This window comes from Canis lupus, chromosome 25 (genome assembly GCF_048164855.1).
Source record: "Canis lupus baileyi chromosome 25, mCanLup2.hap1, whole genome shotgun sequence".
NCBI lineage: Eukaryota > Metazoa > Chordata > Mammalia > Carnivora > Canidae > Canis > Canis lupus.
The window spans coordinates 35647882-35671802 of record NC_132862.1 but is presented as its reverse complement, the minus strand read 5'-3'; the positions used below and the strand labels follow the sequence as shown (position 1 = coordinate 35671802).

The 23921-nt window shown below is 42.5% G+C and overlaps 2 protein-coding genes across 28 annotated transcripts in view; one reads left to right on the top strand and one right to left on the bottom strand.

Moving 5' to 3' along the window:
• LOC140617499 (NKG2-A/NKG2-B type II integral membrane protein-like) overlaps window positions 1-15127 on the bottom strand; it is a 63643-nt gene extending 48516 nt beyond the window's left edge. For 3 of the 14 annotated variants that reach the window (XM_072799028.1, XM_072799024.1, XM_072799031.1), the window contains exons 1-8: window positions 14793-14918; window positions 14488-14608; window positions 13589-13663; window positions 8291-8383; window positions 6585-6674; window positions 6108-6185; window positions 5573-5635; window positions 5064-5215 (exon numbers count right to left, since the gene is read on the bottom strand). In XM_072799028.1, coding sequence (XP_072655129.1) covers window positions 5064-5215; window positions 5573-5635; window positions 6108-6185; window positions 6585-6674; window positions 8291-8383; window positions 13589-13663; window positions 14488-14608; window positions 14793-14879 — 759 coding nt within the window. In that variant the 5' untranslated portion in view covers window positions 14880-14918. Of the gene's footprint in view, window positions 1-5063; window positions 5216-5572; window positions 5636-6107; window positions 6186-6584; window positions 7110-8290; window positions 8384-13588; window positions 13664-14487; window positions 14617-14792 lie in introns of all 14 variants that reach the window. The other 11 variants (XR_012017730.1, XM_072799037.1, XM_072799026.1 and 8 more) reach the window with 10 other exon arrangements.
• Window positions 14674-22781, top strand: LOC140617500 (TBC1 domain family member 3E-like). 14 transcript variants are annotated; one of them, XR_012017731.1, is made up of 8 exons: window positions 15207-15513; window positions 17548-17636; window positions 18407-18492; window positions 19684-19723; window positions 20010-20091; window positions 20446-20523; window positions 21391-21513; window positions 22550-22781. XR_012017731.1 is itself a non-coding variant. In XM_072799046.1 (7 exons), exons 1-7 carry the CDS (start codon window positions 15126-15128, stop codon window positions 22694-22696), a joined length of 531 nt encoding a protein of 176 aa, XP_072655147.1. In that variant the 5' UTR covers window positions 14701-15125; the 3' UTR covers window positions 22697-22781. The 14 variants fall into 14 exon arrangements, 11 of the variants coding, with proteins under 11 accessions (XP_072655148.1, XP_072655147.1, XP_072655149.1 ...); XM_072799046.1 differs by lacking the exons at window positions 15207-15513; window positions 21391-21513 and adding an exon at window positions 14701-15134; XM_072799048.1 differs by lacking the exons at window positions 15207-15513; window positions 21391-21513 and adding an exon at window positions 14715-15134 and having other exon boundaries at window positions 17548-17640.
• The last annotated feature ends 1140 nt before the right edge of the window (window positions 22782-23921 follow it).

Here is a 23921-nt window from a genome sequence, read left to right as displayed (position 1 = left end):
GACTTGTTCTCTCCCTCTGCCCCACTTCCGTCTAAAATAAATAAATAAATAAATATTTAAAAACATTAAATAAGTGAAATAATTCAAAGAACATTCTCTAAAGAAAAAAGTAAATTAGAAACCAACAACAGAAAGAAATATGGAAAATTTTCAGTTTGGAAAGTGATATACTTCTGAAAATTTACAATTCAAAGATGAAACTTTTGAAAATACCTGTACTGGATGATATAAATTACCTTGTACTGGAATGATATTAATGATTATTAATGATTATTATATCAGATATTAAACTGAGAATATATAAAAAAATTTAGGCTGGAACTAAAATAGTGTTTAGAGATAATTTCATAGCTTTATCACTTATATTCAACATGAAGAATGTTATGAAATGAATGATCTGAGGACCTCACCTCTCAGGAAGCTAGAAGAAGAATTTAATGAAGTTATAGAAGGAAAAAGTGATAAACATATATTTAGATGAAAGCTGGTGCTGAAATATGTATAGTTAAATATAATTCATGGTAGCCTCAAATAGGACAATACTCAAATATCCAATGGTATCATCATCGGAATGAATTTTACATTGTAGTACAATCAGATAATGGAACAAGGAGCTATGGACAATTTCATGCAACTATATGGATGATTCACACAAGTTTAGCTTTACCTGAGAAAGCCAAAAATAAAGTATACATACTATAATATTCCATGTAATTGAAGTGCTTTTTATCAGAAAAGAACATGAAAGGGACATTTTGCAATTCATTTCCTCATTCTGTGCAATGGTGATATTGAACATTCAGTCACCTGTTGGCATGTTAACATGTGCTTTCATCTGTATGCATGTTATACTTCAGTAAAATTACCATAACATAATATTTTGAAAATATGCAAATACCTTTAAAAATAGACATAAAAGAGAAAAAAATCCTAAAAAATTTCAACTTGTAAAAACCAAAACAAAAAGAAATAAAAATACCAGATATATCTTATAATTTCTAACAGGATTATATATGCAAGTCAAAAAACTTTCCACATGGTTATGGAGTATTTAGATGTTTTTGTATAAAGAAATCTATAATTTCAATTTTTTAAAATAGAAAGTTTTTGTGGGGTAGGAAAAAAATATGTAGTTATGAAGGGATTTTTTTAAAAAGGAAACTACATGTCCGTGGCAATTATAGATAGATTTTAACAATAAATAAAAAACAATAGACCATGACGTACATAGATGTACTGAAGCAATACCATGCTAAATGTACATTTGAAATCCCATAAAATTAATCCATCACATTAGCAGAGTAAGGAAGATAAAATGATATGACTTCTTGGGGGGTAGGAACTAAGGTGATGGTATAGTAAAATGACCCTAGGGTTGCATCATCATTTGAAGACAACTAGATGACTAGCAAAAGATCTGAATATCCAAGAAATTGTCCTGAAGACTGATAGAACAAACTGCACAACTAGAGGGAGTGTAGAGAACACATCGAGAAAGATATCAAGTGTAGAAATGTGGTTTGGGGGAGAAACAGGTCACAGGTGCTGCAGAGAGGTGGGAGTCCTGGTCATGGAGAAACGTGATAGAGAGAGGAATGCACAGGGGAGTGAACAAGGAGAATACTTCCCCAAAGCTATTGACTGAGAAAACAAGAGAGGTTGATTTTCATGAGTTTTTGCCATCAGTGCAGCTCGAAGACTGTTATTTTAACAGTCAGTAGGCTCTGCTTGAATAGAGACCTAAGCGTAGTGCCCTACTCTTGGAGAAAAGGCAGGCAAGCAACCCTGGGACAGATGGCATGATCTGAGTATCTCCTAAGGTGCACAAGGAGAATCCATTTTCATTTCTACTAGCATATCTGTGAGAGGTGTCATGGTACATCTGGAGACAAAAGAGATGGCAGGATCCACTTCCCTCCTCTGTCCCTCAGCATAGGCACAGAGACACCTACTGAGGGCAACTAATGTGGACACTGGCTGTTTAGCCTGCTTTGCTCCAAATCCCATGCCCCTGTGCTCAGGCATGACTGCCATGATGGGTCAAACCTGCATCAGTTCCGGCATGCCAAGAACATCCCCCAGAAGACCAGCCAGGTCCCTGCTACACCAGGCCCCCCAAAATTGGAGTTTTAAAGGTCAGCAGGCTTGGCTGAGGTAAAGTCCAAAGTGCATGTGGTACTCCAGGCAGGCAAACAACCTGGAGACAGACAATGTGAAAACAGCAATTGGAAAAATGCCTGAGAAGCGCAAGAAGGAATTGTTCACTGTTGTGGAAGGGCTTCCATGAGAGCAAGCATAGACTCCCCTCTCTGGAGATGAAGAAGCTAGCTGGCACCATTTCCCTCCCCTCCCCCTCAGCATAAACCAACCTCAGTAAATAGCAAGCTACAACCTAAGGTGCATGCACCAAGTCTCACCTCACTGTGCCTGCTGGTACTCCTTCTCTTGGGCAAGTGTGCCTAAGGACCAGGAGCCGTGGGCTCTTTCCCCAGAAGATCAACACAAATCCCCACATGCACCATGTCAATTGATCATAGGGTTCTGCCATCCTTCAGTTCCAGTGGAAATAGCATCAGGTCTCATTTAACAAGCAGATGAAACCACACCTAGTTAATGCTTGCTGCCCTGGCCAAAGCCCAAACACTGCCCACTGCAGGCAAGAAGAAACTCTGTAGATGTCTGACCTGAGGGATAGAGCAGCCAAAACACAGCAGCAGAGCACAAGCAGTACACACCACAGACACGTCCTGAAGTGCCAGGCTCTGGACATTATATGGCTTCTTCTTCAAAAGCCATTACTTTCAGGAGGAGGAAACAACAGGATTTTATAAGACAGAGAAGAATAGAGACCAAGGCAAAATGCCAAGACAGAGAAATTCAACCAAAAAGAAAGAAGAAATGATCACAGCCAGGTATCTAATCTACAAAGATACAAGTAACCTTCTTGACACAGAATTTAAAGCAACAATCATCTAGATACTCACTGGGCTTCAAAAAAGCATGGAAGACCTCAGGGAGACACCTGCCACAGAGAAATGAGAGCTAAAAAAAAATCAGTCAGAAATTAAAAATGCAATAACTGAGATATGAAAATCAACTAGATGTAATAACTTCAAGGACAGAAGAAGCAGAGAAATGTATAAGTGATATAGAAGATAGAATTATGGAAAGTAATGAAGCTGAACAAAAGAGAGAAAAAAGAATAGTGGATCATGAAAGTAAACTTGGAGAAAATGTGACTCCATCAAATATTAAAACATTCATATCACAGGACTCCCACAAGAAGAGAAAAAACTGGGAGAAGGCATGTTTGAGGAAGTAATAACTGAATACTTTCCTAAACCAGGGAAGGAAACAGACATTCAAAGCCAAAAAGCACAGAAAACTCCCAATGAAAGCAACAAAAACAACCAAGACTTATTGTAGTTAAATTTACAAAATATAATGATAAAAAATCTGAAAGCAGAAAGACAAAAGAAGACCCGAATTTACAATGGAAGAGAAATAACGTTAGCAGCTCTCTCCACAAAAATCTTGGTAAACCAGAACCAATTGTCATGATATATTCAACTTGCTGAATAGGAAAAATCTGCAGCCAAGAATACTGTATCCAGAAAAGCTATCATTCCAAATAGGAAAGATCAAGCATTTCGCAGGCAAACGAAGACTAAAGAAGTTCATGACCATTAAACAGACCTGCATGAAATATTAAAGGGGTTCTTTTGAGTAGTAAAAAAAGACCAAAAGTGACAGAAACTAGAAAGGAACAGAGAAATCCCCAGAAACAACAACGAAACAAGCAACGAAATGGCACTACATACATACCTATCAATAATTACGCTGAATGTAAATGAACTACATGCTCCAATCTAAACAACTAGAGATATATATATATCAGCATAAGAGGATTTAGACAGATGATGAGAAACTTGACAGAACCAGGCACTCCAGATCCAGGGAATGACATGGCAGCGAATGCATTGGAATTTCTCTTTACCTCACAAATTCCAGACGGAGCAAATGACAGACACTAACAGGTACAGACAAAAGCCTCAAAAATATTTTTTTCTCTCCAATCAAAACAATGGCAAAAAAAAGCCATGCTAGGAAGACAAAGCTATTTTAGACACTGTCCATTATTCCATTGAAAACCATTGACTATGCAGCAAAATTATACAATAATCTAGAAAAATATTGGAATAATGTAATAAATTGAAATATGCATATATCTATGACCATGTAATTTCATTCTCATACTTAGAAGAAATTGTATTATAATTATATATAATTACAATTATGATGTTATATTTCTAGATCATTATTCTATTATGATAAATATAATATTTATATGCCTAAATATACATATACTATGTAGTTATGCATCATATATAAATAAATATTTATATAAATATATCATTATGAATATAATATGTGAAAAAAGACATGGAAAAGGCTTTTCATAAAATAATTATTTGTAATACCCACATACTAAAAAGGAACTACATTTCTGAGAATAGATTTAAAATATCATAATCATATCATATAGGAGTAAAAATTCACAAACTATAGACAAATATCATAATATAGATGGATTACAGATATCATATGAAAGTGAAAGGAGACACACATAAAAATGTTTACTGAATGATTCCATTCATATAAAGTCTGAAAGTAAGTGAAGATATTTCATAATATTGAAGTTGACAGGGCTGATTGAGGCTCTAAATTTTTATTTCACGATTCAATTTGTAATTACATGGTTCCATTTTGTGATCAATTTGCACAATCATACGTTTAGTTTCTTTGTTGTATGGTAAAATTAATTAGTAAACTTTATTTCAGGCAAAAGAGCATTTATAGAAGGATGGTATTCTATGAAAAGCAATACTGAAAATTATCAAATGTACATTAAAGGAATAAAAATATAAATAAAATATAGAGTCAAGCTATGGAATATTAACAGACTTTAAAATAAGCTACATATACATTTAAAAATATTGATCAGCTCTAGAAAGATGTTAATTGATAAGGTTTAATAAAATCTGGGAACATTGAAATCTTACCAGTTCTTCTTCATCATCTATGTAGAGCAGGTTAGAGTTGTTAGAAGCACAGGATGCCAAACTCTCATTCCATGATTTTCTTTCAGTGCTAATGTAATAGCAATGGTTGGAATACGTAAACCACTCTTTTGGACAATGACCACAGTGATAAGCTAAAGAGAGATTATGAGATATTATACAAAAGATATTTGAATATTAACAAATTCAAATTAATTTACATACTTGCATAGGTATATCCATAGGTATACACATCTATGAACACTCACAGGATGATATAAATAAAATATGCTCACACATGTTCACAGAGAATAGTTACCTTGTCATTCCCTAATTTATGTGCCTATATAAAGTAAACATACAAAAATATCAATCTAAGATTGTCCTAAGAACACTGAATAAAACGACTTCCTTAGAATAGTAAAATGGTTTTTTTATCATGTTTTAGCAGGAGGAAATTTGAGGCAAATAGAAACAACAATAATATCAGAATTTTGAAAATCATTTTATACCTTTCTGAATGTTTGTTTTCAGGGATGAATTGTTCTGCTCCAGTATTTCAGTAACTGAAAAAACTAAAGAAATCATCATAAAAACTTAAACTGAAATAAATATATTATGATTTCAATTTCTTAAGTTAGAACTTGGAATATTATTTAGAATTACAAAATTCTGTAATAAAATTTATTTCACCAAGCAATATTAACAAAGAAATGAAGATTTGGGAGAAAATATTTCAAAAGCCTATTAAAAACCAAACCTCTCCATTTCTTACAGTATTGGGTTTAACCAGTCTTAAGAATTAGTTTGTATTTATTTCTCAATGTGTCTCCTAGAACACCTCTTTGAGTAATGAAACTGAATATATGTGTAATACTCTCTACAACTATTCTGTTATTTATACTTTTGACAAATTCAGAATAATCATTCCACTTTTATAGCATACATGCATTAGAACGAAAGATCTATTCCATAACAGTATGAGATACTTTGAGGCAGGGACAATCATTAAAATGAAATTTCCCAGGTAGTCGTTCAAACACTTACAGGAAATAAGAACTATTGTTATCACAGTGGACATCAAGACAAAGCAGATGATTCCCAGCATCCTAGCAAGGATCTTCCCTGGAAATAGTAGTAAATATTAGGAACAGAAATGAAAACACTGACAAAGGATGGATGGAAATAATCATTTAGGAAATTTACATACAAAAGAACCAGCGATGCACACGGAGTCCACATATAGAAACTTGGACCCCAAACTGTATCTACCATTGAAATCTTTTCTCAGAATATACTATCTCATGTTCAGAAAGGTAATATTCCATGAGTTATCAAAGACTATGAATTACAACAGTGCTTGAGTAAAATTAGTCTATTAGTCTACAATACTATTTACCAACTCCAAGCTCTGATCCTTACAAATGAAAAATATAGGACATCATTTCCTACTCATTCTCTCCACCAATGTGCCCCAGAGCACATTCTAGAACAGTTACACTGTGTGTGATTTAAATGTTTTACCTTTGCAGTGGTAGTTCTTTCGTTCCCCTGGATGATCCTGAGAAGCATTTTGAAGATTTAATTCTGTATAGGTTATTTCTTGCTCAGTTACTGAAATGGAATTTTTAGTGCCCTTAGCTTTCATTTGTTGTCTCTTTGAGTTATTCACTCGATTAAGTTCTGCATAGGTACATCCTTGGTTATTCATCTCTGTAGCTGTGTAGTGGCAAGCACAGTGCCAAGCGGAACTGAACTGAAGGACTTGATGAAGACTGTATTTAATGACAAAACTGCCAGGACGGTCACACTGGGTGGAGCGTGAGGTGGGTGATAGTACTCATTTGCAGTTGATAATGTAAAATCTGGTACTAATTCCCTTAGAGCTTTAAATCCAGTCATGCTTAAACATTGAGGAGTCTGATTGGGAAATAGTTTTAGTACATAAAAGAACTTCCTGTAATAAATTACTTTTATTTGATGACATTTCTGTATTAGAAGGTGATGTGTTCTTATCAATGATCTTTTATTTTGAATAATTGTAGAGTTCTGAGAAATTAAATTTTAAAAGAAAAATTATATATGTTCAAATGTCATGCGATACACTAAACTTATCCCAAACCTTAACAATATTGAAACAAAATAACAAAAACCATGTTTTGAAAACTATTCACTTAACACCAGAAATTGGTATTAATGGCAAAATATGAAACCATAAAATGATAAATAAAAATGTAGAACATTTATGGAAGAACACTGTTGTTACAAACTTTCAGAAAGATCCTATGACTGTCCTAGGTTGTGAGCATAGCTTTGGTTGTGTAAGCAATTTTATCAAATCAACTAAATGTAAATTAATAATTCCACCAATGAGTTTTGAAGTCAGTGAGATCTAGAATTACTTCTGGCTCTCAAATTTACAAAATGTGATCTTTAAAAAGTTACTTTATGTCTAGCAATTTAGTTTACTAATTTAAAATTGGAGTAAAAAGGTATAATTTATAATGCATACAAATCACTTAATATTCAATCCGGCTTTCATAAACTCAACTATATATTAGTTATTTTGATTTTTAACACAATAGCCACATTATAATTACTAATTCATTTTCATTAGATGATGCAACATCTAACGAATTAGACAGTAGTACCTTTCAGTATGGAATTTTTTGCCAAGTTTTACTCAATTTATTTAAAAAGTCTTTTGACTATTCATAGTTAAATCTAAAGTAGCATTTTACAGAAGGAACTTCTTCCTGCTTTTTATAAAAAACCAAACTAGTTTCATTTACCTAAGTAAGTGCATGAGGAATAATGTTTTACCTCACTCTTTGATGAATTCATTTTGAGAGATCATTTTTAAAGCCTGAGCTAAATATCAAATCTTACATGTAATTATATCTAGACTGATGACAAATCCAAAATTAACTGTTTCTTATCATGATGCTTATGCAATTTCACTTGACTTTATATAGATTTATAGACCCAGCTATGTGTGTTTGTATACACTTGATTACTTCACCATAGGTAATATTTTAAATACTTTAAAAATTTTTCTAAGATATTTCATATTTATTCTTATTTTTCACCCTGAATTGTTGGAATAAAAATACCAACGTTCTTTGTGATTTGATTGTATATTAATTATACCTCGAGTACATCCCATCTAGCATTTGAAATCTCCCACTAAAAGTTGGCTATTAGAGAGACAGGGCAGTAGAGCTACATACCTTCTGTTGGCCAGAAAGTGATGCATCTTCCAGTAGGAGACCTTGTTACTCTTGTAAACAGGTAATATCTGTGGTCTTCACAGACTGCCGACCCTGTGAGAGCTCAGAGTGAGGTAATAGTGGAAAAAGTTGATTTCTTATCAATGTGTCACTTAAAATTTGAACAGGAAATTCTTACCCTTGGGCTACTTTGAAGACACTTTATCTCATCACACACCTCCAGAATGTAGCAGCTTTCAGCTTTTATTGTGTCATTTAATTGGCATGTGTCTCTGAGAAATTTTTATATTCCAGATGATATTGGGGTCAGAGACTTGACCACCCAGGCTGTTCACTTACTTTCATCCGTATCACAAACACTGAGAATCTAGACCTTGTGAGAAATGTCTTTTGATGTTTAAGTTTTAATTTGAGATAAGATTGCTAAATTATCATCACATGCTTCTTTCTTGTGCCCTTGCTATGTCACTTCTATTATACTAAAAATACTCTAAAATCATCATCCCAGTAACAGGGATGTACTGGTATTTGACACTAATTCCGAAGACTTCCATTTTCAACTTTATTGTCACTGTCACAATGACATCAATTTCCAAATTTCTCTATTCTTCTGCCTTAGTTTTTAATACACCTGCATTCAATTATATTATCTTTAAATAAATTATTTAGATTTCTGCTGAATAGAATACATTTCTGGGAAGGATATCAAAAAATATTGAACAATAACACCATGGCAGAGATTTAAATATTAAGTAATTACTCAAATATTCATTGATTCATCCTCCCATGATAACTAGTTGTATAGGAATAGAAATATTTCTTCTAAATGACAAAAGCCTAACTACATAAGGGAAGATGAAGGCAAATTTTTAAAATGTTATTTTATTTAAATTCAGTTAATTAACATTTAGTGTATCATTAGTTTCAGAAGTAGAGTTCAGTTATAAAGATGAAGGTATTTTTAGATTTTTAGAAAAATTGAGGAGGCAGAAAAAGTACTTTTAAAATGCAATTATTTATTTATTTTTTGCATCTATGTTTCTATTGATCTGTATGTTTCCCTTTTTCTTTGCAACACTGGGTGACAATTTTATTTTTAATGATGCATAATTCACATACAACATTATATTAGTTCCAGTGTCCAACATAGTGATTCAAACCTTATATACATTATGAAATATTCACCACTGTATAGCTTGCTACCGTTTGTCACCATGCAAAGTTATAACAATATTGTTGACTATGTTTCCGATGCTATAATTAATATCACTTATTTATTTTTAAGTGTTCATTTAAATTCTGGTTAGTAAACATACAATATAATATTAATTTCAGGTGTAAAGTATAGTGATTCAACACTTCCATACAACACTACTGCAAGAAGTCCACTCTTAATTCGATCATGCATTTAACCCAGCACCACACCATCAGTTTGTTCTCCACAGTTAAGACTGTTTCTTGCTTAGCCTCCCTCTATCTTTTTTACCCTTTGCTCCTTTATTTTGTTTCTTAAATTCCACATATGAGGGAAATCATATGGTATTTGTCTTTCTCTAGCTGAATTATTTTGCTTAGAATCATAATACTCTTTAGCTCCATCCATAGTATTGCAAGTGGCAAGATTTTCTTTACTGCCTGAGTAATATTCATGTATATCATATGAATATATATACTATGAATATATATTTTATGAATATATGTTACATATATATAAAATCTCATATATTTTTTACCCATTCATCAGTCAATCAATCAGTGGACATGGGCTGCTCCATTTTTTGGCTATCGTAGAAAATGTTGCTATACTTGGTCATGGTGAATAATTTTTTTAATGTACTGTTGGATCCTATTGGCCAGTATCTTGTTGAGAATTTTTGCATCCATGTTCATCAGGGATATTGGTCTGTAATTCTCCTTTTTGGTGGGGTCTTTGTCTGGTTTTGGAATTAAGGTGATGCTGGCCTCATAGAATGAATTTGGAAGTACTCCATCTCTTTCTATCTTTCCAAACAGCTTTAGGAGAATAGGTATGGTTTCTTCTTTAAACGTTTGATAAAATTCCCCTGGGAAGCCATCTGGCCCTGGACTCTTGTGTTTGGGAGGTTTTTGATGACTGCTTCAATTTCCTCCCTAGTTATTGGCCTGTTCAGGTTTTCTATTTCTTCCTGTTCCAGTTTTGGTAGTTTGTGGCTTTCCAGGAATGCGTCCATTTCTTCTAGATTGCCTAATTTATTGGCGTATAGCTGTTCATAATATGTTTTTAAAATCGTTTGTATTTCCTTGGTGTTGGTAGAAATCTCTCCTTTCTCATTCATGATTTTATTAATTTGAGTCTTTTCTCTCTTCTTTTTAATAAGGCTGGCTAATGGTTTATCTATCTTATTAATTCTTTCAAAGAACCAATTCCTGGTTCTGTTGATCTGTTCCACAGTTCTTCTGGTCTCGATTTCGTTGAGTTCTGCTCGAATCTTTATTAACTCCCTTCTTCTCTTGGGTGTAGGATTTATCCCTGGGACACAAGGCTGGTTCAACACCCGTAAAACAATCAATGTGATTCATCATATCAGCAAGAGAAAAACCAAGAACCATATGATCCTCTCTTTGGATGCAGAGAAAGCATTTGACAAAATACAGCATCCATTCCTGATCAAAACTCTTCAGAGTGTAGGGATAGAGGGAACATTCCTCGACATCTTAAAAGCCATCTATGAAAAGCCCACAGCAAATATCATTCTCAATGGGGAAGCACTGGGAGCCTTTCCCCTAAGATCAGGAACAAGACAGGGATGTCCACTCTCACCAATGCTGTTCAACATAGTACTGGAAGTCCTAGCCTCAGCAATCCAACAACAAAAAGACATTAAAGGCATTCAAATTGGCAAAGAAGAAGTCAAACTCTCCCTCTTCGCCGATGACATGATACTCTACTTAGAAAACCCAAAAGTCTCCACCCCAAGATTGCTAGAACTCATACAGCAATTCGGTAGCGTGGCAGGATACAAAATCAATGCCCAGAAGTCAGTGGCATTTCTATACACTAACAATGAGACTGAAGAAAGAGAAATTAAGGAGTCAATCCCATTTACAATTGCACCCAAAAGCATAAGATACCTAGGAATAAACCTCACCAAAGAGGTAAAGGATCTATACCCTCAAAACTATAGAACACTTCTGAAAGAAATTGAGGAAGACACAAAGAGATGGAAAAATATTCCATGCTCATGGATTGGCAGAATTCATATTGTGAAAATGTCAATGTTACCCAGGGCAATTTACACGTTTAATGCAATCCCTATCAAAATACCATGGACTTTCTTCAGAGAGTTAGAACAAATTATTTTAAGATTTGTGTGGAATCAGAAAAGACCCCGAATAGCCAGGGGAATTTTTAAAAAAGAAAACCATATCTGGGGGCATCACAATGCCAGATTTCAGGTTGTACTACAAAGCTGTGGTCATCAAGACAGTGTGGTACTGGCACAAAAACAGACACATAGATCAGTGGAACAGAATAGAGAATCCAGAAGTGGACCCTGAACTTTATGGTCAACTAATATTCGATAAAGGAGGAAAGACTATCCATTGGAAGAAAGACAGTCTCTTCAATAAATGGTGCTGGGAAAATTGGACATCCACATGCAGAAGAATGAAACTAGACCACTCCCTTTCACCATACACAAAGATAAACTCAAAATGGATGAAAGATCTAAATGTGAGACAAGATTCCATCAAAATCCTAGAGAAGAACACAGGCAACACCCTTTTTGAACTCGGCCATAGTAACTTCTTGCAAGATACATCCACGAAGGCAAAAGAAACAAAAGCAAAAATGAACTATTGGGACTTCATCAAGATAAGAAGCTTTTGCACAGCAAAGGATACAGTCAACAAAACTCAAAGACAACCTACAGAATGGGAGAAGATATTTGCAAATGACATATCATATAAAGGGCTAGTGTCCAAGATCTATAAAGAACTTATTAAACTCAACACCAAAGAAACAAACAATCCAATCATGAAATGGGCAAAAGACATGAACAGAAATCTCACAGAGGAAGACATACACATGGCCAACATGCACATGAGAAAATGCTCTGCATCACTTGCCATCAGGGAAATACAAATCAAAACCACCATGAGATACCACCTCACACCAGTGAGAATGGGGAAAATTAACAAGGCAGGAAACCACAAATGTTGGAGAGGATGCGGAGAAAAGGGAACCCTCATACACTGTTGGTGGGAATGTGAACTGGTGCAGCCACTCTGGAAAACTGTGTGGAGGTTCCTCAAACAGTTAAAAATAGACCTGCCCTATGACCCAGCAATTGCACTGTTGGGGATTTACCCCAAAGATACAAATGCAATGAAACGCTGGGTCACCTGCACCCCGATGTTTATAGCAGCAATGGCCACGATAGCCAAACTGTGGAAGGAGCCTCGGTGTCCAACGAAAGATGAATGGATAAAGATGTGGTTTATGTATACAATGGAGTATTTCTCAGCTATTAGAAATGACAAATACCCACCATTTGCTTCAACGTGGATGGAACTGGAGGGTATTATGCTGAGTGAAGTAAGCCAGTCAGAGAAGGACAAACATTATATGTTCTCATTCATTTGGGGAATATAAATAATAGTGAAAGGGAATATAAGGGAAGGGAGAAGAAATGTGTGGGAAATATCAGAAAGGGAGACAGAACATAAAGACTGCTAACTCTGGGAAACGAACTAGGGGTGGTAGAAGGGGAGGAGGGCGGGGGGTGGGAGTGAATGGGTGACGGGCACTGGGGGTTATTCTGTATGTTAGTAAATTGAACACCAATAAAAAATAAATTAAAAAAAAAAAGGAAACCAAAGCTGGAGGCGTCACAATTCTGGATTTCAAGTTGTACTACTGAAGTAGTAAGGCTGTACTCATCAAGACAGTGTGGTACTGACACAAAAACAGGCACATAGATCAATGGAACAGAATAGAGAACCCAGAAATGGGCCCTCAACTCTATGGTCAACTCGTCTTTGACAAATGAGGAAACAATATCCAATGGAAAAAAGACAAATGGTGTTGGGAATTGGACAGCCACATGCATAAGAATGAAACTGGACCATTCTCTTACACTACACACAAAAATAAACTCAAAATGACTGAACGACCTAAATGTGGGACAGGAATCCATCAAAATCCTGCAGGAGAAAATAGGCAGAAACCTCTTTGACCTCCGCCACAGCAACTTCTTGCTAGACACCTCTCCAGAGGCATTTAGAATGAGTGATCCCTGGCGACTGGGTCATACACACCTGAACTGGCCTGTGAGTCAGAAATATCACAATATCCTTTCACAGGGGAGAGCCACTTGAGGACATCAGCAGATTCTAGAAAGCCAAAGAATAAAATCCAGCAGTTACATATAAATTGTGAACAAAATCATAAGTAATGTAAGAAAAAAAATGTTTAAAAAACTTTGTAAGAAAATCAGCAAATATCATGAGGGATCATGTAATGCTGAGGCCACTTCCCCTAAAATAGGGAAGACAGAAACAGAAATGTTTGCTATTATCCTTGATACTCTAATAGTTTTGATAGTATTAGCTAATAAAATCAGGCAAGAAAATAAGTTTTACACAGGATAAAAGAAAAAAAAAGCGAGCTTCCCCCACAAGTGATATGATTCTGCACTTGGAAATCTCATGGCATTATGCAAACTCCTATGAATCAGAATCAGAATAGGAATCTAGGAAGTTGGCTGGGTACAGGAAACCATGCAGAAGTTGACAGTTTCCTCAATAGAAGGAAACAAAACTTAAAACCAAGAAACACAGGGACACCTGGGTGGCTCAGCAGTTGAGCATTTGCCTTTGGCACAGGGGGGGTGGGGACGTGGCTAATCCTGGGATCTGGGATCAAGTCCCACATCCAGCTCCTTGCAGGAAGCCTGCTTCTCCCTCTGCCTATGTCTCTGCCTCTTTCTCTGTCTCTCATGAATACACAAGATCAAAAAAAAAAAAATGGGAAACACACATATCAGCTCTATGCTGAGCCCCAAGGATACTTTTTTTTCTTTCAGGTACAGGAGCTTAGAATGGAGGGTGTTGGGGCTGTGGGGCTCTGTGTTCCTCCAGGACAGGCTTAGTATTAGGGTTATGGGACCGGACACCCTGGACAGGCTTGGAGCCCCAGAAGCCCTCCCCTCACCGACCCGGAGTGGGAACCAACCAGGTGGGCTGGTGCCAGATTCCTGCTTGGTGAAGCAGAATGAGCTCGTGGATGGGGATGCGACAGGGAGGATAACTGGACGCTGCCACACCTCGTCTTGCTGGCTGTAGGGCTGAGGCAGGGGTCAGGAGGGAGAAGAGGCCCTGCGCCCCCTCCCCACCTCCCCCAGTGCCCTGAAGTGGGCAGACTGCAGGGAGCAGCCTCCCCAAGGGCAAGCTCAGGAAACAGGCTGGCGCCCCAATCCTAGACAGACCCCTGTGGTGGGGAGAGGAGCAGCCTCAGGCTGACCTTCCCGAGGCCCCTCCCCACCCAGGGCTGCTGAGCAGGAGCCCTGATGTGGGCGTCAGGGCACTTGTCATGGGCACTTGTGACCATCCCTGGCTTCAGACGCAAGGGAAGGAAGGAGGTTCCCGCAGAACACACTCACGTGGCAGCTAACTGCCCCCTGCTAGGATGGCAGTTGGTGGCAGTTAGGGGTCTGTGCTCCTGACCTGGCTCCTCCTCCCCAGTTCGGCCCACAGAAAATGAAGGGGCAGGTCAAGCTCTTCCCCTAGTGCGTAAAGCAGATCAGCCTGGATGTGACCCCGACCTTCCGCAGCCACATCGTATTCTGGGACCGCTATGCTGGAGGTGAGGCTGCTGGGCAAGCAGGGTCCTCGGGGGGGGGGGCAGGGGAGCCCCGTCGGGCCCAGGGGAGGCACAGGGGACCTCAGAGTGGGGAGTGCAGGGTCTCTGAGGAGAGCAGGGAAAGGCAGCAGCAAAAAATTACTGCCACATGGTAGAAGTGCTCTGGACTACCACGTGCCCAGGCTGGGGTCTGAGGCCATGGTGGGGGGAGGCGCTCCTGGCATCGCTTTGTGAGCCGAACCGCAAAGGGTTACGTAGATCTGGCCACGTGAAGAGCAGAGGGGCGTGGGCCGTGGGTAGGGGACACTACTGGGAGACGGGGGCCAGGCAACACAGACGAGGCTGGACAAGGATACACATGGACCAAATGAGGGTCAGAAGGGTCAGAATAAGTAACACTCACTCTTGGTGTTTTTATATATATATCTGATTTTTTTTCCATTTTGTTTTGGACAATTTCCATCATTGGTAAAGAGAAATAGTATGATGAACGCCCCAATGCCGTCACCAGGTCCAGCCCAGGGTTCTGTGCTCATCCCATGCTTCCCCAGCCTCAAGGGTGTCACAGCAAACCAGGGACCTCGGGTCTACTTTATCTGTGGACATCTCCACTTGAGCTATAGAAAAAGGGGATCCCCTTGGTATTCGTGCCCAGGACACCATCACCACCCGGCAAGGATTTAGTGCATCCCTTAGTCTACAGCGAGTGTTGGTGCCTCCCTGGGCATGGAGGTTCTCTGGATGGTCTGTTCTCATCAGAAGCCCAGGTTTTGGGTTGTGCCTCTGTGCGCGGATGGAGACCCTAATGGGGGAGGGGGCGTGGCTGAGCGGGAGGAATGGGAATGCAGTGGGCGCTCAGACAAGCTGGGGTGCAGGTGGATGCAGATCTGTCTGTATGGAGACCGTGGTGGCCAGCAGGGTGCTTCAAAGCCTGGGACTCTGGAGGGAGTGACCAAGAGGGCCACCCAGGCCAAGGCTGGCGCTGAGAAGCCGCCAGGCAGGCGTAGACTGGGGCTTCCCAAGTCCTGCAGACCACCTGTCAGCGCCTGATATACACCTCCAGTTGTATCTGAAAGCACGGGGATCCCTCAGAAGTGAAGGTCATGGCAGTTTGGCCCAGGATGTCCAAGGGTATTTTGGAGGAGCAAGTGAGTGACAGTGGTGATGGGTTGTCTCTCAGGGCAAGAGGAAGGAACACTCTAGGGTGTCAGCTATAGTAGCTGAGGACATTGCTGGAGTGTTCACCAAGTGGGAGAACCAAGCAAAACCACCTTGAGGTAGGGTTGTCTTACTTTAGGGAATTTAGGGATGCCCATGAGACACCCATGGATTTAGCTATAGGCTGAATGGAGAGGGATGGCAACCTGGTGACTATGTACTACCATGGGGAGGGGGCCCAGCGCCGACCCCTGGGCACACCTGGCATCACTGTCAACCAGGGAAGGGAAAGCTCATCCTGGGGCCAGGACCAGCGGCTGGGGGCCCAAGGGAGGCTGGCACAGGGGGTTAAGTTGCCATGAAGCTAGTGTGGCTCAATATCCCTCACCTGCTCAGGCTTCTCCAGGCACCAGGACAGACCCTAGCAATGGGTTCCATTGTCACAAATTGTAAAATTTGTCAAATGAAGGCATGTGTGCAGTTTGGGGACAAAGGGGCTAATTGGGTGAACCACTTCATCTTCCTTCCTTCCTTCCTTCCTTCCTTCCTTCCTTCCTTCCTTCCTTCCTTCCCTCCATCTTCCTTCCTTCCGTCTTCCTTCCTTCCACACTGAGAAGGACTGTGTGACATATGACCTCCCTGGTACTGACCAGTAAGAGACTCCATTTCTGGGAGAGTTTCAGAACTGGTTAGATGAGGTCTTGAGCCCCAGTGTGGTGACATGACCTAGCATAAATGACTCCATTTGGGGCCTATGGTTTTCTTTCAAACAGGTTGGAGGCAGCAAAATTCCAGCCATGGACTCACACTGTTTCCTGTGTTTCAGTTTAGTGTCAACTAAGATCCAGGCTGTTTGGGGTTCATGTTGTACACACAGGTTATCTGCCGTGATGTGCTCAAGAATTCATTGACATTACTATCCATCTAAACAGCAGGATTCTGCTGTTTAAACCTTGACAGCCTTTGTGTTTACTGCTGGCTCCCCCCACAGAGTCCGTGGGTCTGTGCGGGAACCTCCGAGGGGCCACAGAGCACCACTGCATCTCCAGCCCACAGTGTGAGGGTCGCGCTTACATGCAGAGCCTCTGCCTCAGACCACTATCTGCTGGGGGATTGTCTTTCCTATTGTCTCATGTTTTTCTCCTGTAATGCTGAAGCTCATTTTCCTGGGCCCCTTTCATTTTATTGATTCCTGCCATTCCCTGAAATCTCTGACTCCTTCAATAGGCTCACAGTGTCCTCTTTCATTCATGTTCAGCTTATCGTACCCCAAACTCACGTGCCACTAAGAACGCACCATGGACAGCACCGGGCTGTCTTGCGATGCCTGTCTGCACTGGAGCCCCTGTATGTGAGTTGTCTGATTTCTTTTTAAGCAGTAGTGTTTTTACAGTCAGAAAACAACCTATGAATGTTTTTTGCCAAACAATTTGCTGCCTGTCACTAAGAATGCCCCTGCTCCCCTCTAAGGGCTCTCATTTCCTATTTCTAGGAAGTAAGAAGCTTCCCACTGACGTGGATGCATTCTGTGTGTATTTTTCCCTATTGTTTAGTTTCAGGAGTACAACAACCGATTAGACCAATCTGTACATTACTCGGTGCTCCCCATGAGAAGTGCCGCCATCTGTTCCCTGATGAGGTTCTGACATTTTCACTAACTGTATTCCCTATTCTGTTCTTTTCATCCTCGTGACTTAATACCTGGAAGTCTGCGGCTCTGAATCCCCGTCCCCTATCTGCCGTGCCCCCCACAGCCTCTGCTCTGCCACCACCACGTTTGTTCTCTGTATTGAAGAGTCTGTTTGATTTTTCCTTGGTTCCTTTGTTTTGTTTTTTCAGATCCCACATATGAGTGAAAGCATACAGTATCTGTCTTTTTCTATCTACCTGACTTCTTTCACTCGACGTATAACCTCGGTCCTTCCAGGCTGTCACCATTGACAGGCTGTCAGGCACTCCCCCTGGACAGATAGGTCCTGTGCTCTCATGCTATACCATTTTCAGAGGGTCCTGGGCTCCCTCAGGATTCAGGGGAGTGAGGAGCCATTCTGCTCCCTCTTTTCACCTATGTCCTTGGCTCTGAGGTATCCCTGCTGTGGGGGCCCCCTCTGTTTCAGGCACACCAAGCAGGGTCTCCAATGGAACCTCAGGAAGATGCTGACCTCTCGCTGTGCAGGGTCACTGACCATCATGGTTTTCTGCAGTGAGTCATCTAGACCCCCCTTCATCACATCTCAGGGGGGTGGTCTCCACTTACAGGAATGCCTCTCTGGAGGCAGGACCCATCTCACCAGGTCAGGCCCTCATCCCCTGGAGCCCGCTGAGGGCCAGAGTCTGTGCTAGCCTAGGGCTGCGAGACCCAGGAGGCAAACCCGGAAGTGGGCAGGAATAGAGCTGGGCCTTGGGCCGGGCACCTCTACACTCAGAGGTGTGGCCTCAAGGCCTGCTTTGGGGAGGGCCATATGTGTGCCTTCTGTACTCAGAGGGTGGATCCAGTCAGTTCAGCAGGCTCCAGAGGGTGAGGGGCTCTGGGACATGACGTCCTTTCTGTAGGAGGACAGTCTGGTCTGGAGCAAGATGGGACTGATGCTCCCCACTGACACCCTCAAGGCAAGGGCCTCCATAGCTCCAAAGGCTTCTGTGGGACTGCAGGAAGTTCAGCTATAAGACAAGGTCAGGGAGGGAGGGTGCAGAGCAGAGGGAAGGGACAACCAGCATGGACAGGAGGAGGGAAGAAGGGGAAGAGTCTGCCCTGGGGAGGGCACATGGGACGGTGGATAGAACAGTGGGAGGGAGGGAAGGTGGCTGCTGGGCTGATGCAACCACAAGAACCTCACAGAGGCTGGAGACTTGATAGAGGCCAACTGGGCTGCTCCCAGGACCCTTGGTCACTGCTCACCACCCAGGGACAAGTGTCCATTTGGATGGGCCAGGGGTGTGTCATGCTCAGGAATTCTGACAAGACAAGGGGTAACAGAGATGTCCTGACATAAAACAAGGGTGAAGTCACAGCACACACAGCAGGGATGATGGCAGGTTGCAGGGAGAGGCAGGCTGGACACTAGACACTGAGGCCCTGTGAAGGTGTGGGGACATCAGCTGGACGATCACAGGGTGCAACCAGTCTATACTGACAGCTCTCAGGCTGGCGCACTCTAGGACAGTGACAGGTCACCTCCTGGGGATGGCTGTGGGGGCGCCTCCTACCCCACTTGCCAGCAACAAACTTTCTCAGACTCCCACACAGAATGCTGCCCCTGGATGACCCACAGGCACCTGGAAGCCCCTGCCCTCCCTGGGGTCAGCCCTCTTCTCCCAAGTGTCCTGGGCTAAGACTTGTGGGCCAGGGGGTCAGGGACCCAGTCCTCAGGGCTCTGCTTCTCTTGCCTTCCAGGGAAAAGGAGCTGCCTGGCCCCAGCCCCCATGAGGCAAAGGTAATAGTCTGATCTGCTACAGGGCTGGATGTGGTCGCTGGACATGGGGCTAGGTTTCTCCAGACCCAGTGCCCAAAGCTGTCCCAAGGGGGATTTCACCAAACCCCCCTGTCCCAGGGCTACATGTGCTGCCAGGAACACACCTTGAGACGGGGAGCCAGGGCCAGTGTGAGAAGCGCTGTGAGTTTGTTCACATTAAGGGCCCAAAGGGTGGCTGGACACTACATGGAGCATCAATCTGAAATAGCTGGCAGCTTATCTACTGCCTCTACTTCTCATTTTGCAGCAAAAAATGCCAGGAGACCTGGAGAGCAGACAAGCAGGTGAAGATGCTGTGCAAATGGGACACATACCAGCACAGCAAGAAGGTGGGGCTCTGGGTGCCCACGGAGGGAGGACACTCTGTCCCATTGGGGGGATAGGGAGGGCAGCCCATTGCTGCCCAACACACCCTCCCTCCACCCCCAGAAGTATCCCCTTGCCTGGGGAGTCTGATGCCAGAGCCAAAGCCACCCCCCAGGCCCAAGGGGCACCAGAGGTAGCATCAGGTAAGAGCCACAGTCCCCTCGTCCTTGTGGGAGACAAGGCCCAGTACTAGGTAGACCAGCCTCTCCAGTAACACCATGGAGCAGAAGGCCAGAAATTTCTAGATGCCTCATGCTCCATCGGCTCTCTGATACCACCCTGGGCCTGTCTCACCAGCACTGCCTTCTTTCCTATAGATGCATGGAAGCATCTACAAAGGGGTCCCTCTGCAGGTGCGAGGTCAGGTTAAGTCCTGCCTGCTGGACACTGAGAAGGTAAAGTCAGAGAACAAAGGGAAGGAAATATGAGGTAGGGCCCTTCCACATGTGGGAGAGGCATGACCCTCAGATGAGGCCTTTTCAGGAGCTTAGGGGGAACCCATGGAAGGGGGGTGAAGTCAGGTGCCTCAGAGACCTGGAGGGCCCCAGACCTCTCCTGGTGCCTCTCAGCCCTGACAGCCCCACCCATCTCCCTGCCACACTCCACCTTGGGGGGCTGTAGGACTCAGGTGGGTGTCAGGAACAGAGAACCTAAGAGTTCTCCTCTCCCAGTGCCCTGAGGTGGACCATTGCCCTGAGGACAGATTCCAGGGAGCAGCCTCCCCAAGGGCAAGCTCAGGGAACAGGCTGGTGCCCCAGTCCTAGACAGACCCCTGTGGTGGGGAGAGGCGCTCCTGGCATTGCTTTGTGAGCCGAACCGCAAAGGGTTATGTAGATCTGGCCACGTGAAGAGCAGAGGGTGGGGGCCATGGGTAGGGGACACTAATGGGAGACAGGGGCCAGGCAACACAGACGAGGCTGGACAAGGATACACATGAACCAAATGAGGGTCAGAAGGGTCAGAATAAGTAACACTCACTCTTGGTGTTTTTATATATATATCTGATATTTTTTCCATTTTATTTTGGACAACTTCCATCATTGGTAAAGAGAAATAGTATGATGAACGCCCCAATGCCGTCACCAGGTCCAGCCCAGGGTTCTGTGCTCATCCCATGCTTCCCCAGCCTCAAGGGTGTCACAGCAAACCAGGGACCTCGGGTCTACCTTATCTGTGGACATCTCCATATGCATTTTAGAGAATAGCGATTCCACGGAGGGGCACCTACACTCCAATGTTTATACCAACAATGTCCACTATAGCCAAACCGTGAAAAGATCCCAGATGTCCATTGATAAATGAAAGGATAAAGAAGATATGATATATATATACATATATATATGAAAGAAATCTTGCCATTTGCAACAACATGGATGGAACTAAAGGTATTATGCTTATGCTAAGGGATATAAGTCAATCAGAGAAGGCAGTTACCATATAAGTCTACTCATATGTGGCATTTAAGAAACAAAACAGATGAGCAGAGGGGGAGGGAGGTAAAAATAAAACAAGACAGAATCGGAGAGGGATTTAAACCATAAGAGACTCTTAACTATAGGGACCAAGCTGAGGGTTGCTCAGGGCAGGGGTTGGGGGATGGGATAACTGGGTGATGAGCATTGAAGACAGCATGTGATGACATGAGCACTGGGTGTTATATATGATGAATCACCGAATTCTACTTCTGAAACTATAATGTACTGTATGTTCATTAATTGAATTTAAATTTTAAAAAGGTAAAAATGGGTATCCCCTTGGTATGCATGCCCATGACATGATCACCACCCTGCAAGGATTTAGTGCACACGCTTAGTTTGCAGCCAGTAATGGCACCTCCTGGAGGCTCTCTAGACAATCTTTTATCATCAGAAACTCAGGTTTCATGTTGAGTCCCCAGGTGCCAGTGGAGACCTTGATGATGCTGGGACAGAGCGGAAGGGAAAGGAATGCAGTGTGTGTCCACACAGGTTGGGGTGCAGGTGGACGGACGCAGGGGATGGAACTCTGTGCGGGGTCTGTCACTAGCACATTACCAGCCCACACCTGTCAGAAAGGCTGACAGGCGGCACCTGGTGTTGGCATGCCCGTGGGGCAGCAGGACCTGGGTCATGCAGCCATGCTGGAAGGCAATCTGGTGGCTTCTTACAAAGCTGAATGGAGCCTCGTGATAGGCCCCAGTGGTGCTCATAGATATTGACCCAAATGATTTGAAAACATTTATCTGTATAAAACCTGCATGGATGTTCCCTGCTTTATTCACAATGGCTCAAATCTGGAGACAATCAAGATGCTCTTAGATGAACAAACACTGGTAATCCATAAAACAGATACAATTCAGGAATGAGCTATCCATGCACTCGATGCCATGGGTGTGATGTGCTTGGTGAAGGAAGCCAGACTCGTGTATGGTTGCATTCACAGGACATCTGGAACATCTGGACATCTGGAACAAGCCAGATCATGAAGAGGAGAAGAATCAGGGGCTACCACAAGCGGGTGCAGAGGGGAATGCCTAGCTACAAAGGGGAGGCTCAGGGTGGAGCAGCTGCTCTGGGGCTGGATGGGTAAAAATCCAGGAGCTGCACATCCCACAGTGTGAGCTTTAATGGAGACAAATAGAAAAAAAAATAAAAATAAACATCCATCACACTGAGTATCTGCATCTTATTGTGTGTAGACCTGATCCCCCCCCCAAAAAAAAAAAAAAACAAAACAAAACATTGTACAGTGAGGTGCCCTGAACATTGCAGGGCCTGTGTGGCTGGTTTCTTGGCCTCACTGGCCTCATGATGTCTGGGTTGGCCAGACAAGAGCAAAATCACCTTCCTGTCCCCTTTCCTAGACAGCAAACCCTGTTCCATGTTCTCTCGGTCTATTCCATGTACAACACTGTGAGTATCCCTGTCACCAGGCAGGTTACCCCTTGGGTATCATTGTCTTGAGCATTTATGACCAAACATGATGTACTAGTTAAGGACACCAGCTCCCAATGTCTCAGAGAGGCAAGAGAAGGGCTCTCTAAGACTAAGGAGGAGGGGCTGGGGTGCAGACCTCACTGCTGGGGAGGGACAGCCCCTGAGTCCTTGAGGCCTGAGACTGCATCGCTGTTGTCATAAAACTTGGGTCTGGATCCTGAAGGACCCTACTACTAATTAGTAACTGGGCAGGGAGGAAAGTTCCCACTACTCCAAACTCCACGACTTTAGATGGCCACCTTCCACGTAAGTGTGGCTCTTGCAGGAGGTGGGCTACTGCCGGGGCAGGAACCAGATTGTGGCCATCCTGCTGATGTTCTTGAGTGAGGAGGATGCTTTCTGGATGTTGGCCTAGCTGATAACCAACGAGAGGCATGCCATGTATGGTAGTCCAGGCCACTGGACTGGACTTGGAGCTCAGGAGAGTCACCCTTGGAGCTCAGGAGAGTCACCCCAGGCAGGCAGGGACCCCCACCCAGTCCACCTCTGAACTGGCATAAGACACTTCCTCCCCAGGTTGCCTTCAAGTTCCTGTACCCATGGCCAACAGTCCCACCATTTGTGGACCATTCTTGTATCCCAGGTGGTCCTTCAGTCTCCTGTCTGGCTGACTGTATGCCCACCCAGGCATTCTGCAAGCTCACAGCCAGACGACGTCCTGGTGGCAGCTCTGGTCTCCCACTCCTGTGTGCCCACAGCCTAACTCCATGCACAGGAGATGATGGTTGAGCACACATCGGCTGCCCCACTCTGGAGGCTGTCCCTTAGTGCTGGGGACCCCTTGCTCCCACCACAGCCACTGCAGAAAAGAGGGTGCT